Raw genomic sequence first — 21,322 nt, forward strand, 5'->3', positions numbered from 1 at the left:
GAAAAAGTTACAGGTCTGTGAGAGCCAGAAATCTTGCTTGTTTGTTATTGACCAAATACTTATTTTCCACCATCATTTACAAATAAATTCTTTAAAAATCCTACAATGTGATTTCCTGGATTTTTTTCTCATTTTGTCTCTCATAGTGGAAGTGTACCTATGATGAAAATTACAGACCTCTCTCATCTTTCTAAGTAGGAGAACTTGCACAATCAGTGGCTGACTAAATACTTTTTGACCTTACTGTATGTTTCCATAAAGATGACATCAATGCCAGGCCTTATTCTTACCCAAGGTAGAACAATACTGTGTCTAGCTTTAATGGAGTATCCCAGGCTGCTACAGCTTTTAGAATTGGAGATCTATGTTAACTGCATTGTCCACAGATCAGTTGTCTATGTAGATGTACTACATGGGTCTAGGAATGGGTCAGTGATGGTTTTGAGGTGGGACAGCATAAGGCACTCAAAGCACTTCATTAAAAAAATAGTTTTATTATTTATATAATGAAATCATATCTCTTATTCTTTAGGACCAAATCCAGTGTCTAGTTTAAATTCCACTTCTGTAAACACGACTACAGTGCAGCTCACCTGGTTTTATCAGGGTGAAAGCACATATGAGGTAAGCGTGAACGAAGAAGCACGACAGAACCTGACTGGCAAGACAGCTAATATAACCAAACTGAACCCCGGCAGCAACTACACCTTCACTGTGGTTGCTATAACAAACAATGTCCGCTCTGACCCCACACAGACCTCTGCGTTCACAGGTATTGCATTTTTACATACTACACTCACAGCATTACTCATATAAACACATACACCGACCAGGCCTAACATTATGACCACTGACAGGTACAGTGAATAACACTGATTATCTCTTCATCACGGCACCTGTTAGTGGGTGGGATATATTAAGCAGTAAGTGAACGTTTTATCCTCAAAGTTGATGTGTTAGAAGCAGGAGAAATGGACAAGCGTAAGGATTTGAGCGAGTCTGACAAGGGCTAAATTGTGATGGCTAGACAACTGGGTCAGAGCATCTCCAAAACTGCAGCTCTTGTGGGGTGTTCTCGGTCTGCAGTGGTCAGTATCTATCAAAAGTGTGGGGGGGGGGGGGGCAATGAAGACTGGGCCGTGTGGTCCGATCCAACAGACGAGCTACTGTAGCTCAGATTGCTGAAGAAGTTAATGCTGGTTCTGATAGAAAGGTGTCAGAATACACAGTGCATCACAGTTTGTTGCGTATGGGGCTGCAAAAGGGGGACCAGCACAATATTTGGAAGGTGGTCATAATGTAATGTTATGCATGTTTGTGTCTGTTACACACAGGCGCTTAATTTTAATATATCTTCACAGTTCCACTACCAGAAACAAAACAGACCCAGATTGGCTCTTTATTGGCTTTTATACATGCAAATTTTATGTTTCTTTGTGCCCTGCTTTGTCAGGTCTTGATAAAGCATCAAACATTTTAGCGGTGGGGACATGCGTGAGTATGAGAGTGGAGTGGAGTGGCCCGTCTGGAAATATTTCCTTCTACACCGTCAGCATCCTACAAAATGGAACCATTATTCAAACGAAGAAACAGACAGATACAACGCCTGTGATGTTCTCAAGCCTGCTTCCTGGAACCCTCTACACTGTCAATGTGGGCATTACCTCTGGACCAGTGAATGTTGACGGTGGAAGTGTGCAGAATGCTACCTGTAAGAGCTTTTTAATATCAAATAATCCCTCAAATTCCAATTAACTATATAAAACCCTATTTCTGGAACATCAGGGACATTTTCTAAAATTCAATGAAAAGAAGAATTAACAGTTCCAGGTCCATGAACCATGGCCCAAGAAAACCCTGGTCCGTCAATATAGTCCCAGTCCAAGCTCTCCTGACCTGCCCTCTGACCTTCTGAACTATCCCTAAAGTGTCACCATTCCCAGAGTGCTTCCTGGAGATCAATCTCCAACCCAGGACCTAGTCATCTCTCTTGATCAGACCATCTGATAATGTAAGAAGATCGTGCCGGTTCCTCCTCTACAACATTAGGAAGATTCGGCCATTTATCTCCATGGAAGCCACTCAGATTCTTGTGCAGTCAGTTGTAATCTCACGGCAGCTCCCTCCTGGCTGGTGCTCCTATGTCCACTATTAAATCCTTGCAGCTCATTCAAAATGCAGCTGCCCGTCTGGTTTTTAACCAACCTAAACACTGCCACATCACCCCACTGCTGCGTTCTCTTCACTGGCGTCCTGTAGCTTCCCGCATTCAGTTTAAAACACTGATGCTTGCCTACAAAGCCAAAAATGGACCAGCCCCAAGCTACCTTCGAGGTCTAATCAAACCCCGCTCTGTACCACGCAACCTCCAAGCCACTAGTCTCGCTCGACTTGATCCTCCACCCAGGACTCCAGAAAGACAAGCATCAAGGCTCTTCTCTGTACTTGCACCCAAGTGGTGGAAGGAACTTCTGTCCGAACATCTGTGTCTCTTGCTGTCTTTACAAAACGATTAAAAACCCACCTCTTTACTAAGCACTTAAGCTGACTTGTACTTACTTATTAATGCTCTTATTCATTTCTTGCAAAAAAAAAAAACCCAATAACCTTGGTTCTAATAGGGTTTCAGCAGGGTTTCCCTTCTCCACTGCCCAAACCAACTCTAGCCATATACAGTGGTACCTTGTAACTCGACATCCCCTAAACTCGAAACTTAGAAACCTGACGCCCTTCATCAAGAAATTTGTACCCTTAAACTCGACATTTCCCTTAAACTTGACGTTTTGGTCAGCGCATGGCTTGAGCAGTGTGGTAAAACGTAATCAAAGTGTGCATATGAGACGAATATGCATTTGTGTGGAATAACTGTCAAATCCACATGTATCTGTGTTTAGGTGGATTTTTCTCCTGTTTCACTTTTAAACTTGTGTTATAGCTCGGGGTGAGGAGCAAATGTGAGAATCAGCTTTTCCGAGAGAGTCTAAAACGCTTTTCGTTTAAAAAAAAGCTTAATGTGACCATGTATTAAAAGAAAAACATAGGAACACTAAACTTCTCTTAATTATTATTGCTCATAAGTTCCAGGACCTCCTCTTAGTAACAGACCCTCGCCCCAGACCTGCTTGCCTTCTCTTTAAAATGAAAAGTAAAAGTAAATAAGACACACTTTGTTTTTCTACACAGAGCCCTGACTTTAACTCCACTGAACATTTCTAAAATAATGTGAAACATTAGTTGCAACCTAAGATTGCTCAAATAACTTTGAGTGAAGGGGCACAAAATCCCACTTCACATTCTTGTGAAAGGCCGTACAGACCTGTTCCAGGCAGAATGGGGAGGGATTCCATAGAATTGCCCATTGCCTTAATATTGAGTATCCAATATACACTGATCAGCCATAACATTAAAACCACCTCATTGTTTCTACACTCACTGTCCAGTTTATCAGCTTCACTTACCATATAGAAGCACTTTGTAGTTCTACAATCACTGCCTGTAGTCCATCTGTTCTCTACATACTTCTTAGCCTGCTTTCACCCTGTTCTTCGACAGTCAGGACTCCCACAGGACCACCACAGAGCAGGTATTATTTAGGTGGTGGATTATTCTCAGCACTGTAGTGACAATGACATGGTGGTGGTGTGTTAGTGTGTGTTGTGCTGGTATGAGTGGATCAGACACAGCAGTGCTGCTGGAGTTTTTAAATACTATGTCCACTCACTGTCCACTCTATTAGACACTCCTACCTAGTTGGTTCACCTTGTAGATGTAAAGTCAGAGACGATCGCTCATCTATTGCTGCTGTTTGAGTTGGTCATCTTTGAGACCTTCAGCAGTGGTCACAGGACGCTGCCCACAGGGCGCTGTTGGATGGATATATTTTTGGTTGGTGGTGTATTCTCAGTCTAGCATGGACAGTGAGGTGTTTAAAAACTTCAGCAGCGCTGCTGTGTCTTATCCACTCATACCAGCTCAACACACATTAACACACCACCACCATGTCATTGTAACTGCATTGCTGAGAATGATCCACCACCCAAATAATACCTACTCTGTGGTGGTCCTGTGGGGGCCCTGACCATTGAAGAACAGGGTGAAAGCAGGTTAAAAAGGTATGTAGTGAAACAGATGGACTACAGTCAGTAATTGTAGAACTATAGAAGTGCTTCTATATGGTAAGTGGAGCTGATAAAATGGACAGTGTGTGTTGAAACAAGGAGGTGGTTTTAATGTTATGGCTGATACTTTCTAAGTGTAAACTAAAAACTGTCTATGTCCTTATACTTTTGCCCAAAATGTTTGTTACAGATGTATGTAAACCTTTTACTTTACTTAACGTATGTATGCATTTTGGATGTGTATGTGAGCCTTTGACTTCTTTTTTTTATTTTGTTTGTTTTAGTGCCCTCTCCACCCGGTATGCCTAACATAACTCAGCAGACCACAGATTCCCTAAACATCAGCTGGTCTCAACCTCTTAACATGAGCTCTGTGGACTATGGATATAGAGTTTTGTACTGGTGTAATAACTCCAACAGCTCCATTTGTCCACAAAACTGCCTAAATGTGAGTGGCAGCAAGAACTCAATCACGCTGACAGGTCTCACTGCTGGTTCTCCCTACGTCATCACAGTGCAGACGGTGGGAGCACTTGGTTACCTGAGCTCTTCTTATCAGATATTTGCGTACACGTGTATGTATCTTTTTTAAGCACATAAGCAAGTAATAGAATACATTTTTGTGTGGTCTTTTCAGATGATCGAAAATGCCTGTGTATAATTTTTGCATTTGAGGTTGCCAAGCATTTTAAGCAGATGCTTTTGTTGTATCCAGTTTTCTGTTGCATTTATGGTGTCCTAATGGTGTCAAGTCTTTATACTTGAACAATATACTGTTATTCTGTACTGAAAAGGACATCAAATCAGATGGACCAGAGGAGCAAAAATGATCCACTGTTGTGACCCCAAAAAATGTGTGAAAAGAAAAAAAACTTACTTTAAATTTGGAGCAATACAGGTTAACAAAACCAAAGCAACAGAGAACCCACAAAAATACCAGAGCCAGCGCAGCGGGATATTCCGCTAGCACATCAGCGCCAAGATTCTGAACTCCTCAGTTCGAAACTCGGCATTGCCACCGGTCGGTTGGATGGGCATAATTGGCAGTGCCTGCAGCAGATACTAATTGGCCACCATATCTGCTATGGCGGGACGACCGGACTGTCTGTGGGTGGGATCTTCATACGCTGTGTAAGGACCCTGATTGGCAGAAGAGACGCCTGTGCAGAATGCAGGGGCGAGAAGAGAAGGGCTGTGTAAGAGGCGTGAGCAACGACATGCTCTCCTCGGATTCAATCGGGTATCCCTCAGCAGCAGAAGACAATTTGACTGCGCTAAATCGGGAGGAAAATGCATGAAATAAATTAATAAATAAAAATACAGAAGCCAAGGGTCAAACCTGGGTCCTTAAATAAAAAAAATTTTAAAGTTTAAATAAGTACATAAATAAATAAATGAAAAAATTGAAAAAGATTGAAAAGATTGACTACTGTGTAAATATGATCAAATAATTAATAAATAATTGCTCAAACTGTAGATAATAAATTATGGTTAATAGTGTAAATAGTCCTAGTCACAATAATTACATTAATTGCCATCATTATACCTTGATGAAAATTTAACCAGTAAAATAATGTTATTTCAATACAATTATAAGCATGGATCCAGTTTGAATTTAACTGACCCATAGACAATCTAAAAGAAAAATACCTAAAAAATTACTGATCATTATATTTCATTTCACATATCCTTCCACAATAAACCACCTTTATCTTCTTTTGTGTACATGTCCATACAGGTCCAAACCAAGTAAGCAGTGTAAATGTGGACTGGTTTAGTGAAAACAGCATATTTCTGAGCTGGAAACAGCCAGACACTGAGTCAAGCAAGTACACCTACCTGCTAACCATCACAAGCCCTAATGGGACATACATTCTTCAGCAAAGTGTGTCTGACATTACAGCACAGCTGCAGCCACTGCAGTCCGCGAGCCAGTACAATATCAGCATCATCACATGCACTGCTGACGGCACCCAGTCTTCGGCCAAGTTCATTACAGCCTTTACCAGTAAGTAATCAATTGAACTCTTTTCAGATTTTTAAGATTGTTTTTCTTACTCAAAATTACGCTAACATTTAAATTCATTTTCATTTAAAAAATTTTTTTGTAGTTTTATTTTAAAATTATTTAAATTTTATGTCACTCAAAATACGCTAAACGCTACAGTTGTAAAACACGCTAGCACACCAGAGCTGGGATCTGAAATACATTGTATAGTGCAGTATGCATTATATACTGAGTGCAGTATGCATTATATACTGAGTGCAGTATGCATTATATACTGAGTGCAGTATGCATTATATACTGAGTGCAGTATGCATTATATACTGAGTGCAGTATGCAGTACATACTGAGTGCAGTATGCATTATATACTGAGTGCAGTATGCAGTACATACTGAGTGCAGTATGCAGTATGTATTCAGTGCAGTATGCATTATATACTGAGTGCAGTATGCATTATATACTGAGTGCAGTGTGCAGTATATACTGAGTGCAGTGTGCAGTATATACTGAGTGCAGTATGCATTATATACTGAGTGCAGTATGCATTATATACTGAGTGCAGTATGCAGTATATACTAAGTGCAGTATGCAGTATATACTGAGTGCAGTGTGCAGTAAATACTAATTGCAGTTTGCAGTATATACTGAGTGCAGTGTGCAGTATATACTGAGTGCAGTATGCAGTATATACTGAGTGCAGTGTGCAGTATATACTGAGTGCAGTATGCAGTAAACACTAAGTGCAGTGTGCAGTATATACTGAGTGCAGTATGCAGTAAACACTAAGTGCAGCATGCAGTATATACTAAGTGCAGTATGCAGTATATACTCAGTGCAGTATGCAGTAAACACTAAGTGCAGCATGCAGTATATACTAAGTGCAGTATGCAGTATATACTCAGTGCAGTATGCAGTAAACACTAAGTGCAGCATGCAGTATATACTAAGTGCAGTATGCAGTATATACTAAATGCAGTATGCAGTATATACTGAGTGCAGTGTGCAGTAAATACTGAGTGCAGTATGCATTATATACTGAGTGCAGTATGCAGTAAATACTGAGTGCAGTATGCAGTAAATACTGAGTGCAGTGTGCAGTAAATACTGAGTGCAGTGTGCAGTATATACTGAGTGCAGTATGCATTATATACTGAGTGCAGTATGCAGTATATACTAAGTGCAGTATGCAGTATATACTGAGTGCAGTGTGCAGTAAATACTAATTGCAGTTTGCAGTATATACTGAGTGCAGTATGCAGTATATACTGAGTGCAGTGTGCAGTATATACTGAGTGCAGTATGCAGTAAACACTAAGTGCAGTGTGCAGTACATACTGAGTGCAGTATGCAGTAAACACTAAGTGCAGCATGCAGTATATACTAGGTGCAGTATGCAGTATATACTCAGTGCAGTATGCAGTATATACTGAGTGCAGTGTGCAGTATATACTGAGAGCAGTATGCAGTAAATACTAAGTGCAGCATGCAGTATATACTGAGTGCAGTATGCAGTAAACACTAAGTGCAGTGTGCAGTATATACTGAGTGCAGTATGCAGTAAACACTAAGTGCAGCATGCAGTATATACTAAGTGCAGCGTGCAGTATATTTTGAGTGCAGTATGCAGTATATACTGAGTGCAGTGTGCAGTATATACTGAGAGCAGTATGCAGTAAATACTAAGTGCAGCATGCAGTATATACTGAGTGCATTATGCAGTACATACTGAGTGCAGTATGCAGTAAATACTAAGTGCAGCATGCAGTATATACTGAGTGCATTGTGCAGTACATACTGAGTGCAGTATGCAGTAAATACTAAGTGCAGTATGCATTATATACTGAGTGCAGTATGCATTATATACTGAGTGCAGTATGCAGTAAATACTGAGTGCAGTATGCAGTAAATACTGAGTGCAGTGTGCAGTATATACTGAGTGCAGTATGCAGTAAATACTGAGTGCAGTATGCAGTAAATACTTAGTGCAGTATGCAGTATATACTGAGTGCAGTGTGCAGTATATACTGAGTGCAGTATGCAGTATATACTGAGTGCAGTGTGCAGTATATACTGAGTTCAGTATGCAGTAAACACTAAGTGTAGCATGCAGTATATACTAAGTGCAGTATGCAGTATATACTTAGTGCAGCGTGCAGTATATACTGAGTGCAGTATGCAGTAAATACTGAGTGCAGTGTGCAGTATATACTGAGTGCAGTATGCAGTAAATACTAAGTGCAGCATGCAGTATATACTGAGTGCATTATGCAGTACATACTGAGTGCAGTATGCAGTACATACTGAGTGCAGTATGCAGTACATACTGAGTGCAGTATGCAGTAAATACTTAGTGCAGCATGCAGTATATACTGAGTGCATTATGCAGTACATACTGAGTGCAGTATGCAGTAAATACTAAGTGCAGTATGCAGTAAATACTGAGTGCAGTATGCAGTATATACTAAGTGCAGTATGCAGTATATACTGAGTGCAGTGTGCAGTATATACTGAGTGCAGTATGCAGTATATACTGAGTGCAGTATGCAGTATATACTGAGTGCAGTATGCAGTATATACTGAGTGCAGTATGCAGTAAATACTGAATGCAGTGTGCAGTATATACTGAGTGCAGTATGCAGTATATACTGAGTGCAGTATGCAGTCTATACTGAGTGCAGTGTGCAGTATATACTGAGTGCAGTATGCAGTAAATACTAAGTGCAGCATGCAGTATATACTGAGTGCATTATGCAGTTTATACTGAGTGCAGTATGCAGTAAATACTAAGTGCAGCATGCAGTATATACTGAGTGCATTATGCAGTTTATACTGAGTGCAGTATGCAGTAAATACTAAGTGCAGCATGCAGTATATACTGAGTGCATTATGCAGTTTATACTGAGTGCAGTATGCAGTAAATACTAAGTGCAGCATGCAGTATATACTGAGTGCATTATGCAGTTTATACTGAGTGCAGTATGCAGTACATACTGAGTGCAGTATGCAGTAAATACTGAGTGCAGTATGCAGTATATACTAAGTGCAGTATGCAGTATATACTGAGTGCAGTGTGCAGTATATACTGAGTGCAGTATGCAGTATATACTGAGTGCAGTATGCAGTATATACTGAGTGCAGTATGCAGTATATACTGAGTGCAGTATGCAGTATATACTGAGTGCAGTATGCAGTAAATACTGAGTGCAGTATGCAGTATATACTGAGTACAGTGTGCAGTATATACTGAGTGCAGTATGCATTATATACTGAGTGCAGTATGCAGTATATACTGAGTGCAGTATGCAGTAAATACTGAATGCAGTGTGCAGTAAATACTGAGTGCAGTATGCAGTATATACTGAGTGCAGTATGCAGTATATACTGAGTGCAGTATGAAGTATACAGTATATACTGAGTGCAGTATTGTACTGCTATGCCACCCAAATGCACACCTAGCACACTTTCATAAATAATATGTTTTGTGCACATGTACTGTAACTTGAAAAAGAAAACAGAATATACCCAAAAGCAATGCCAATTTCTGCCCATACTAAATAATTTAATTGTATTATTTCACATTTTCATATTTATTTTGCAGAACCATTAGCACTCTCTGGTTTGGAAGCAAAAGTGTTTAACAGCACAACCGTGTGGCTCAACTGGACACGTCCTACCGATTTCCATGAAGGATTCTCATACCACGTAGGGGTGACAAACTGCACAGAGTCCAGTAGAAGCCTGCAAGTTCTGTCTGAGAACATCACAGTTTCAAACCTACAACCTGGAACAATGTGCTTGTTTAGCGTTTACAGTTCTTTCCAAGGAAATGAGGGACAGCCAGTCAACGTCTCCATTTACACTAGTATGTAACATACTGTACCGTATTTATATAGCTTACATGTTTACACTGTTTAAGAAAAATATTCATAATTTGTTTTCTTACTGCTCTGTAGAACCATTTCCAGTGAATCCTACAATATCTAATAATGGTTCCAACGCTTCTGTGGTGGTGTCCTGGAATACCCCCTTTGGTCATGTTGATCAATACTTGCTTAACATCAGCAGTGAAGACTGGGAAAGTTCAGTATTGCTGAATAACACTGAACACTTTTATACGTTCACTCAGCTTTCAGCCGCAACAGTCTACACAGTAAAATTCATCACTATAAGCGGATACTTGAAAGAAGCATCACAACCAATTTCCACGGCAACCTGTAAGTACACAAAGTTATCTTAATTAAATAGTAATGTGCAACCATTATGTATTCGGGTGTTGAAAAAGGAAAATACCAATAGCTGCTGTTTAGGCATTTGGATAAGGGTCAGAGGGTCAGAGAAATCATTCCATAATTTAAATTCACATGTTTATTAGAAGGGTGACATCTGCTAATGAAGTATTAGGAAAAAAAAACACATAAAGCTAATAGCTTCCTTTAACAATTATTTTACAATTCTGTTATTTTCGAGTAAGGCCTTGCCGCCAGTCCACATAGAGTTTGGTGTATTCCTGCATCCATGTGGGTTTTCTCTCATTTTGTGGACAGTATGTGTATTAAATAATCTAAATTGAACCCCATTTGTAACGCTGGGCACAAGGACCTGGACAAACACACTTGCAGAGACGTTCTAAAAGTAACAAGTTATTAAAAAACAGACTTCGCTTCACTGCTAATTTGCATAGCATTAAATATACTTTGCTCAACTTTTCTGTGTCACCGACTCCACCCACTTCAAATCAATAACATCACTAAAAAATCGAGCAGAGGAGTGAACAGGCACTGCCAATTATGTCCACTAGATGGCCAGTGGCAACGCCGAGTTTCGAACCAAGGTTCTGGTGTGCTAGCGGAATAACCCGCTGCGCCACCTGGGTGCCCTACAATGTAGATTTTGATGCCAGCCTTGCTACATAAAACATAAAACTCACTATGACATTCATCACTATGAGAAAGGCCAGAGAAGTAGTGTATAGTAGTGTGTAGAGCTTTTTAAAAACAAACACTAACGAAGCGTTCGTCGTAGACACAAAGATAGCCATGCGTTTTTCCCGAAAATAAGCTGAACTGTCTGTTTTGGACCATCTGACCTGGACCCAGAGATCTCTGCAGCATTTCTGTATAGAAATATAGAAATATTCTGGTTTCTTTTGTGTAATAGAGTTTCAGGTTGCATTTGTTGATGCAGCGGTGGACTGTGTTAAGTGACAATGGTTTTATGAAGCACCTATCCTCTTATAAAGCTTTATGTTAAATGTGTTAATGTATGTTAACATGATTAATTTAACATTCCCATTTAATAAAATACTGAAAATGTTGGTTGTTTGATTACAGACCCGAACAAACCGGGAAGTGTCCAGGTGTTGGCTAAAACAACAAACTCGCTCCTGCTGGAATGGGCGACAGCTCAGGGCATGAAAGCAAGAAACTTCAACTACAGCCTTACGTACCAGCCTAACCCGAATTTTACCACTTTTATTACACAGAACAACACATTCCTGCTCACCAACCTGCAATCTGGGACATCTTATAACATTTCTCTTAATACTGTGGGTCTGGGAGGGTTCCAGAGTGAAGCATTTATGACATGCTTTATAACCACAAGTAAGTTACTACAGTAAATGCAACATGGTATGTTCAATATCAGTTAAAAGCTAAATGAAATACATTTACAGTTCATTAGCACAAGCGTTTATCAGCATAAGTGTTTTATTAATAGGAAAGCATGGTAGTTTAGCAAGAAGCCTTAAGGTCTCAAAATATACTGTATATTGACGGCAATGCAATAGTCCATGTCAATTAATGTCATATTTACAAAAAAGAGTGTCTTCCCTGAACGTTAAGGTTTTTAATAATACTTCTAAAATTGATAAAATATTTATTATTGCTACTTTTTCATCTATATAATAATAAATCACTAGCAACAATTCTGCCCTAATCCACAAGCATTCATTTACAAGCTGGACAAGGCAACTACTAACCAAACATTAAAAATCAAAATGTTCTACTACTACTAAAATGTATGAAAATAAAACTACAAGAACATTTTAATCACATAAGAAACTGATAACAAGCTCAGCAATTCCTCTGCCGCTTTACACAATAAGAGTTTTTTTCATATACACCTGACCAACAAATGAGGCTACAAACACAAGGGTTTATATACACATGACACTGGTATACAATTACCTTCATCCATTAGTCCGTATATCTGTCCATCCATCTGTCTATCCATTTATCCAAAATGTCTCAAAAGAAACTAAATGAAATGAAAATGGTTTGGCAAACAGTGATTCAATTTTAGACACAAGCTGTGGGCAAAGGAGGAAACCTGTTAAATCTAGTTTTTTTCTTGTTTTTTCAAATGGGAAGGTAGATGTGTGATGCATCAAAATGGTAGAGAATTTCACCAGTTTCACACACCAAAACAACGATGTGTTTCATGTTAACGTAACTTTATTAATTTACATGTTAAAACATTCATTTAATGTGAAATCCGGACATTAATATTCTGTTCACCATTTTGAGTGTTAAGGCTGTTCTTTTCTTCTATTTTGAATAAACTTTTACCAAAAAATATGGCTAAAAGCTAGCACAAGCATCGACTATTCTGTCTTTAAAAAACAACTATTCTTGCTACTTTTTCATGTACAGGTCCTTCTCAAAAAATTAGCATATTGTGATAAAGTTCATTATTTTCCATAATGTAATGATAAAAATTAAACTTTCATATATTTTAGATTCATTGCACACCAACTGAAATATTTCAGGTCTTTTATTGTTTTAATACTGATGATTTTGGCATACAGCTCATGAAAAAAATTTGCATATTTCATCCGACCAATAAAAGAAAAGTGTTTTTAATACAAAAAAAGTCAACCTTCAAATAATTATGTTCAGTTATGCACTCAATACTTGGTCGGGAATCCTTTTGCAGAAATGACTGCTTCAATGCGGCGTGGCATGGAGGCAATCACCCTGTGGCACTGCTGAGGTGTTATGGAGGCCCAGGATGCTTCGATAGCGGCCTTAAGCTCATCCAGAGTGTTGGGTCTTGTGTCTCTCAACTTTCTCTTCACAATATCCCACAGATTCTCTATGGGGTTCAGGTCAGGAGAGTTGGCAGGCCAATTGAGCACAGTAATACCATGGTCAGTAAACCATTCACCAGTGGTTTTGGCACTGTGAGCAGGTGCCAGGTCGTGCTGAAAAATGAAATCTTCATCTCCATAAAGCTTTTCAGCAGATGGAAGCATGAAGTGCTCCAAAATCTCCTGATAGCTAGCTGCATTGACCCTGCCCTTGATAAAACACAGTGGACCAACACCAGCAGCTGACATGGCACCCCAGACCATCACTGACTGTGGGTACTTGACACTGGACTTCAGGCATTTTGGCATTTCCTTCTCCCCAGTCTTCCTCCAGACTCTGGCACCTTGATTTCCGAATGACATGCAAAATTTGCTTTCATCCGAAAACAGTACTTTGGACCACTGAGCAACAGTCCAGTGCTGCTTCTCTGTAGCCCAGGTCAGGCGCTTCTGCCGCTGTTTCTGGTTCAAAAGTGGCTTGACCTGGGGAAAGCGGCACCTGTAGCCCATTTCCTGCACACGCCTGTGCACGGTGGCTCTGGATGTTTCTACTCCAGACTCAGTCCACTGCTTCCACAGGTCCCCCAAGGTCTGGAATCGGCCCTTCTCCACAATCTTCCTCAGGGTCCGGTCACCTCTTCTCGTTGTGCAGCGTTTTCTGCCACACTTTTTCCTTCCCACAGACTTCCCACTGAGGTGCCTTGATACAGCACTCTGGGAACAGCCTATTCGTTCAGAAATGTCTTTCTGTGTCTTACCCTCTTGCTTGAGGGTGTCAATGATGGCCTTCTGGACAGCAGTCAGGTCAGCAGTCTTACCCATGATTGCAGTTTTGAGTAATGAACCAGGCTGGGAGTTTTTAAAAGCCTCAGGAATCTTTTGCAGGTGTTTAGAGTTAATTCGTTGATTCAGATGATTAGGTTAATAGCTCGTTTAGAGAACCTTTTCATGATATGCTAATTTTTTGAGAAGGACCTGTATATAATAATAAATCACTAGCTGGACAAGGCAATTGCTTGTGAAAAAGTGTAGTAATAAAATAACCAAACATTAAAAATCTAAATGTTCTATGACAATTAAAATGTATGAGAATAAAACTACAAGAACATTTTAATCACCTAAGAAACTGGTAATAAGCTCAGCAATTTCTCTGCCGCTGTACAGAATAAGAGTTTCTTCATGTTTGTTCATACACAGCTGGCTTTTGACTATAAAACACTTAATTATATGTTCTCCAAACCAAAAATGAAAAGGACCATCTAGACTGTCATCCGCAAGTCCAAGAGCCGAGGTAGCATGGCAGCATTAAAGCAGAAAATAACATTAAAATTATAGAGTAACATATGAAACACCTGAAACATGTGATCGCTTTGTGTCCTTGGTGCTAAAATGTCTTTTAAGTGTTGTGAGAAAGAAAGACAACATTACTAAGTGGTTAATGCTTAACCGTCCCAACTTTTTTTTGTATTAAAATTACCAAACGGGTATGTAAAATTAAAAATTAAAACATTCTAACTATAGCAAACCTAAGAAGAAAAACATTTTATTCACTTAAGGAACTAATAATGAGCCCAGCAAATCTTCTGCCGCTGTACAGATTAAGAATTTTTTCATACACAGCTGGCTTTTGATAAAGCACTTATTATATTTTCTCCAAACCAAAAATTAAAAGGACCATCCAGACTGTTATCCGCAAGTCCAGGGTAGCATGACAGCATTAAAGCACAAAAGTACATTAAAATTTTAAAGTAACATATGAAACACCTGAAACATGTAATCTCTTGGTGTCCTTGGTGCTACAACATATCAGACCGTGTTGTGAGAAAAAATGGCAACATTACAGAGTGGTAAATGCTTTACAATCCCAACTTTTTTGTATTGAAACTACCGAACAGAATACAAACATTTTAATCACCTGAGAAACATTAATAAACTCAACAATTCTTCTGTCGCTGTACAGAATACGAATTGTTTCACACACAGCTGGCTTTTAAATATAAAGCCCTTATTATATTTTCTCTGGACCAAAGAAATTGTCCAAGAGCCAGGGTCTGTCATGGTATGGGTTCATGTCAGTGCCCTTGGCATTACACAACTGTGATGGCAACATTAATGCAGAAAAGTACATTGAGATTTTAGAGCAACATATAAAACACCTGAAGTGTTTTTAAGTGTTGAAACCACTTTGAAGTGTTGTAAGAAGAAATGACAACATTACAAAGTGGTAAATGCTTTACCGTCCCAACTTTTTTAGTATTAAATCTACCAAATGGGAATGTAATATTGGAAATTAAAACATTTTAACTATGGCAAACCGTACAGAGGGTACAGAATAAGAATTTCTTCATACACAGTATAAAGCATTTACTATATTTCTTCTGCTTTACAGTCCCTGATCGTGTAAAGAATCTGAGGACTATTTACACATCTACAGACCAATTGTCTGTGGAATGGAAAGGACCAGAAGGGGTTCTATCATATGCAGTAAATGTGGTGAGTAAGTGGAGTATATTTGTAAGGAAAACAACCACTCTGGAATGGACGACCGTGGACGCGCTGGTTCCTGGAACACCTTACAATATTACAGTGCAAAGCGTAACATCTGATAACACCACCGGAGAAATGGAACTGCTGCAAGTATGCACAGGTACTTTTTATTAATTAGGCCACAAAAGACTGTTAAACGTAAAATTATTATTATTTTTTATAAAATTATTATTCTTATTCTTCATATTGTTATTATCATTTTGATATAAAAATGCTTTTTTATAAAAATATTTTTTACAATAATAACTAGCAATTAAAATGAGTGACAGAAGTCTATACCAATTTATATTTTATGTTTTAAAGTTTACTGTGACTCATAAATCACAATGTTTTTACTGTGGTAAACATACAAGGTGACACACAAGTCTAAATCTTTTTTCTTATTTATACTATGAGAAAGCCCACAAAATACAACAGTAATGTAGATCTTTTAAAAAAGTTATCCATGTGTTTTTTATCCAAAAACAAGCTGAACCATGGACTCATTTTATAAAGCACATATTTCCACTGTCCTCAGGATCCTCTGAAATGGGCAAAGAGATCTCTGCAGTATTTCTACAAATGTGTATAGAAATGATGCATGGCTTTCTCTTTTTGTACTAGAGTTTTAGCTGGCATTTTCTTGATGCAGTTAAGTGACTATAGTTTTGTGAAGCACTACTGAGCCAATGTGGCTATATTTATTACAGAAGCATGATGGTTTCTCAGATGTTTTCTGAGAGCTCAAAGGCCATGCATATTCAACAGTGGTTTCTGACTTTGCCCTACACAGACTAAAATCTCTCCTGATTCCCTGAATCTTTTCACAATATTAAGAACAGTAGATGGTGAAAGACTAAATTATTTGCAATCTGGCATTGATAAATGTTCTTTTTAAATGGATTAACAATTATCTCACGAAGTTTGTGAGCCACAACCCATCATTGCTTGAAAAGACTCACCTGCTTCTTGTGGAACACTGTAACTTAAACATTCTATACATTTTTCGCTATTCTTTTGTCCCTGTCGCAACTTTTTGGAGTGTGCTGCCAGCATCAAATTCCAAATACATTTACACTTACCAAATTCAATGTATTTCTGTCTATCTATCTATCTATCTATCTATCTATCTATCTATCTATCTATCTATCTATCTATCGATCTATCGATCTATCTATCTATCTATCTATCTATCTATCTATCTATCTATCTATCTATCTATCTATCTATCTATCTATCTACTGCATTTTACACATTGTCCCAAATTTTTCAGAAATGTGGTTTGCAAAAATGGATAGAACTATGGTCTAGTATGGCTGGAAATACCCACCTAAGGATGCTGCAAAAGTGGATTTTGAGTGACTGATTTTCTGATGGTTATACTCTTATTTCTGCAGATGCAGCTCCGATAGAAACTGTGGCTTGTTCGGGCCCTGATTTGACTTCCCCGATGCTGAATCTCTCATGGAGTCCACCCAGTGGTTCCTATATGAGTTTTCAAATTCAGCTTGTTAGCTCCACCATGGACAGGAGAGCAAACACCACCGATTTACACTACATGTTTACTGGACTTCGGTATAAAACGTACTACACAGCTACACTTTGGACAGTTGGCTGTGGGAACAAAAGCTCAGCAAAAGAAATTGGCTGCACAACAGGGGTTACAAGTATGACTAATGCCTTTCTTTTTTTTAATTCTATTAGCTTATTTATATTTAGTAGGGCTGTCATGTGATTACATTTTTTGATCACGATTAATCATGATTAAACAAGGCAAGTTAATTTGTATAGCACCTTTCAAACACAGTGGTAATTCAAAGTGCTTTACATAAGGAAAAATTAAAAGCGTTAAAACATTCCTGAGATCTAGAACCTCAAATAAAATTATGATAAAATTATTAAATGCCTATATAGAATTGTAAACAGCTACCAATCTTTTTAGCCAGTTATTTAAAATTACAAGTCTGTTCACATTATCTGGCAAAAGTGAGAATTTTTTCCATTCGTAACCCTGCCACTGAAAACAGGCGCTCAGGGTACTAATATGAACCATTTCTAGATGCAACACGTATAACGTCATGTAGACCCACATCGTTAACTATGTTAAATCCATGCGATCCATTTAACACCAGTGTTTGTAATGTTCCCAAACTAAAATTATTACTCAAAACACGCTACATTTCACAATATGTAGCAGCAGGAGCTAGAGTAATTTGTAACTCACGACCGCAAACTGGAAAAAGACCCGTGTTATCGCTATACAGTATAAACACAATGTTGCTGTGTTAAAGCAGTGCAAATTACCACAGTAATGTATGTTTAAAGTGACACAAACATAGCCCAATAAAAGTCGCTTGATTAAAAATTTTATTAGAGATTAATTTTTTACGCGTTAATCGCATTAATTAACACAATAACGACAGCCCTAATATTTAGTAATTTAATTTGATCATTTAAATGTAATCCTATATGACCTTCTTCTTTAAATACTGTACTGAATAAGAACTTGCTAGATGTTTGATGATTGTTTACTATAACTTCCATAGATGTATTCTACATATATATACAGTGTATCACAAAAGTGAGTGCACCCCTCACATTTCTGCAGATATTTAAGTATATCTTTTCATGGGACAACACTGACAAAATGACACTTTGACACAATGAAAAGTAGTCTGTGTGCAGCTTATATAACAGTGTACATTTATTCTTCCCTCAAAATAACTCAATATACAGCCATTAATGTCTAAACCACCGGCAACAAAAGTGAGTACACCCCTTAGTGAAAGTTCCTGAAGTGTCAATATTTTGTGTGGCCACCATTATTTCCCAGAACTGCCTTAACTCTCCTGGGCATGGAGTTTACCAGAGCTTCACAGGTTGCCACTGGAATGCTTTTCCACTCCTCCATGACGACATCACGGAGCTGGCGGATATTCGAGACTTTGCGCTCCTCCACCTTCCGCTTGAGGATGCCCCAAAGATGTTCTATTGGGTTTAGGTCTGGAGACATGCTTGGCCAGTCCATCACCTTTACCCTCAGCCTCTTCAATAAAGCAGTGGTCGTCTTAGAGGCGTGTTTGGGGTCATTATCATGCTGGAACACTGCCCTGCGACCCAGTTTCCGGAGGGAGGGGATCATGCTCTGCTTCAGTATTTCACAGTACATATTGGAGTTCATGTGTCCCTCAATGAAATGTAACTCCCCAACACCTGCTGCACTCATGCAGTCCCAGACCATGGCATTCCCACCACCATGCTTGACTGTAGGCATGACACACTTATATTTGTACTCCTCACCTGATTGCCGCCACACATGCTTGAGACCATCTGAACCAAACAAATTAATCTTGGTCTCATCAGACCATAGGACATGGTTCCAGTAATCCATGTCCTTTGTTGACATGTCTTCAGCAAACTGTTTGCGGGCTTTCTTGTGTAGAGACTTCAGAAGAGGCTTCCTTCTGGGGTGACAGCCATGCAGACCAATTTGATGTAGTGTGTGGCGTATGGTCTGAGCACTGACAGGCTGACCCCCCACCTTTTCAATCTCTGCAGCAATGCTGACAGCACTCCTGCGCCTATCTTTCAAAGACAGCAGTTGGATGTGACGCTGAGCACGTGCACTCAGCTTCTTTGGACGACCAACGCGAGGTCTGTTCTGAGTGGACCCTGCTCTTTTAAAACGCTGGATGATCTTGGCCACTGTGCTGCAGCTCAGTTTCAGGGTGTTGGCAATCTTCTTGTAGCCTTGGCCATCATAATGTAGCGCAACAATTTGTCTTTTAAGATCCTCAGAGAGTTCTTTGCCATGAGGTGCCATGTTGGAACTTTCAGTGACCAGTATGAGAGAGTGTGAGAGCTGTACTACTAAATTGAACACACCTGCTCCCTATGCACACCTGAGACCTAGTAACACTAACGAGTCACATGACATTTTGGAGGGAAAATGACAAGCAGTGCTCAATTTGGACATTTAGGGGTGTAGTCTCTTAGGGGTGTACTCACTTTTGTTGCCGGTGGTTTAGACATTAATGGCTGTATATTGAGTTATTTTTAGGGAAGAATAAATTTACACTGTTATATAAGCTGCACACAGACTACTTTTCATTGTGTCAAAGTGTCATTTTGTCAGTGTTGTCCAATGAAAAGATATACTTAAATATCTGCAGAAATGTGAGGGGTGTACTCACTTTTGTGATACACTGTATATATATATATATTTATTTTTTATTTTTATTTTTTTTTTTTCATATGTTTTTAGATCCTCCAGTACCTAACATTGATCCATCTGTAAGTGTGGCTGATACACAATACAACCGATTCAGTCTTATCATACACCGTAAGCTGTTTGACAACTCCTGTTGTTCAGTGCTTTACTTTGGCATTCTCATCACTTCAGACACCAGTACGGCTGATTTTTTCATTATTAATATTCAAAATAAAAGCCATAACATTAGAACCACCTCCTTGTTTCTACACTCACTGTCCATTTTATCAGCTCCACTTATCATATGTCTGTCCATCTGTTTCTCTACATACCTTTTTAGCCTGCTTTCACCCTGTTCTTCAATGGTCAGGACCACCACAGAGCAGGTATTATTTAGGTGGTGGATGATTCTCAGCACTGCAGTGACACTGACATGGTGGTGGTGTGTTAGTGTGTGTTGTGCTGGTACAAGTGGATCAGACACAGCAGCGCTGCTGGAGTTTTTAAATACCAGGTCCACTCACTGTCCACTGTATTAGACACTCCTACCTAGTTGGTCCACCATGTAGATGTAAAGTCAGAGACGATCGCTCATCTATTGCTGCTGTTTGAGTTGGTCATCTTCTAGACCTTCATCAGTGGTCATCACTGGTGGCTGGATGTTTTTGGTTGGTGGACAATTCTGAGTCCAGCAGTGACAGTGAGTTGTTTAAAAACTCCAGCAGCATTGCTGTGTCTTATCCACTAATACCAGCACAATGCACACTAACACACCACCACCATGTCAGTGTTACTGCAGTGCTGAGAATGACCCACCACCCAAATAATACCTACTTTGTGGGGGTCCTGGAAGAGTCCTGACCATTGAAGAACAGCATGAAAGGGGGCTAACAAAGCATGCAGAGAAACAGATGGACTACAGTCAGTTATTGTAGAACTACAAAATGCTTTAATATGGTAAATGAAGCCGATAAAATGGACAGTGAGTGTAGAAACAAGGAGGTGGCTTTAATGTAATGGCTGATCGGTGTATGTTGTTAATTGAATTTTAATGCATTATTCTTATTCTATTTATTTACTAGAATTAGTGGACAATAAGTCCCAGTATAACCATTACCTAACGCAGACATATGATGACTGGAAATCAGGACAGACCAGTACTTATCTTGCGCTGGTGTACGAAAACATAGATGCTGTTGCTGAAAATGTGGAACTCACCATTAACATTGGAGACGAGACTCAGTGGAACAGTTACAGAAATGGTCCCCTCAGTGCTAAATACAGCTACAGGTAATACCCCAAGGCACATCACACTACCAAATATAAGGCAACAGCCTGGTAAGGCAAAATAACAAGGCTGGCTTTTAAAGTCTGG

At 39.2% G+C, this 21,322-nt stretch overlaps 1 protein-coding gene across 1 annotated transcript in view; it reads left to right on the forward strand.

Annotated features, from left to right (window-relative positions):
- Nucleotides 1-21,322, forward strand: part of ptprja (protein tyrosine phosphatase receptor type Ja) — a 44,647-nt gene that overhangs the window by 9,277 nt on the left and 14,048 nt on the right. The window contains exons 5-15 of the mRNA XM_062989305.1: nucleotides 533-772; nucleotides 1,454-1,711; nucleotides 4,403-4,693; nucleotides 5,857-6,126; nucleotides 9,723-9,986; nucleotides 10,078-10,338; nucleotides 11,455-11,724; nucleotides 15,601-15,858; nucleotides 17,135-17,404; nucleotides 20,002-20,145; nucleotides 21,030-21,237. Of these exons, the coding sequence (XP_062845375.1) occupies nucleotides 533-772; nucleotides 1,454-1,711; nucleotides 4,403-4,693; nucleotides 5,857-6,126; nucleotides 9,723-9,986; nucleotides 10,078-10,338; nucleotides 11,455-11,724; nucleotides 15,601-15,858; nucleotides 17,135-17,404; nucleotides 20,002-20,145; nucleotides 21,030-21,237 (2,734 nt within the window). The remainder of the gene's footprint in view (nucleotides 1-532; nucleotides 773-1,453; nucleotides 1,712-4,402; nucleotides 4,694-5,856; nucleotides 6,127-9,722; nucleotides 9,987-10,077; nucleotides 10,339-11,454; nucleotides 11,725-15,600; nucleotides 15,859-17,134; nucleotides 17,405-20,001; nucleotides 20,146-21,029; nucleotides 21,238-21,322) is intronic.

Source organism: Trichomycterus rosablanca, chromosome 27 (assembly GCF_030014385.1).
Source record: "Trichomycterus rosablanca isolate fTriRos1 chromosome 27, fTriRos1.hap1, whole genome shotgun sequence".
NCBI lineage: Eukaryota > Metazoa > Chordata > Actinopteri > Siluriformes > Trichomycteridae > Trichomycterus > Trichomycterus rosablanca.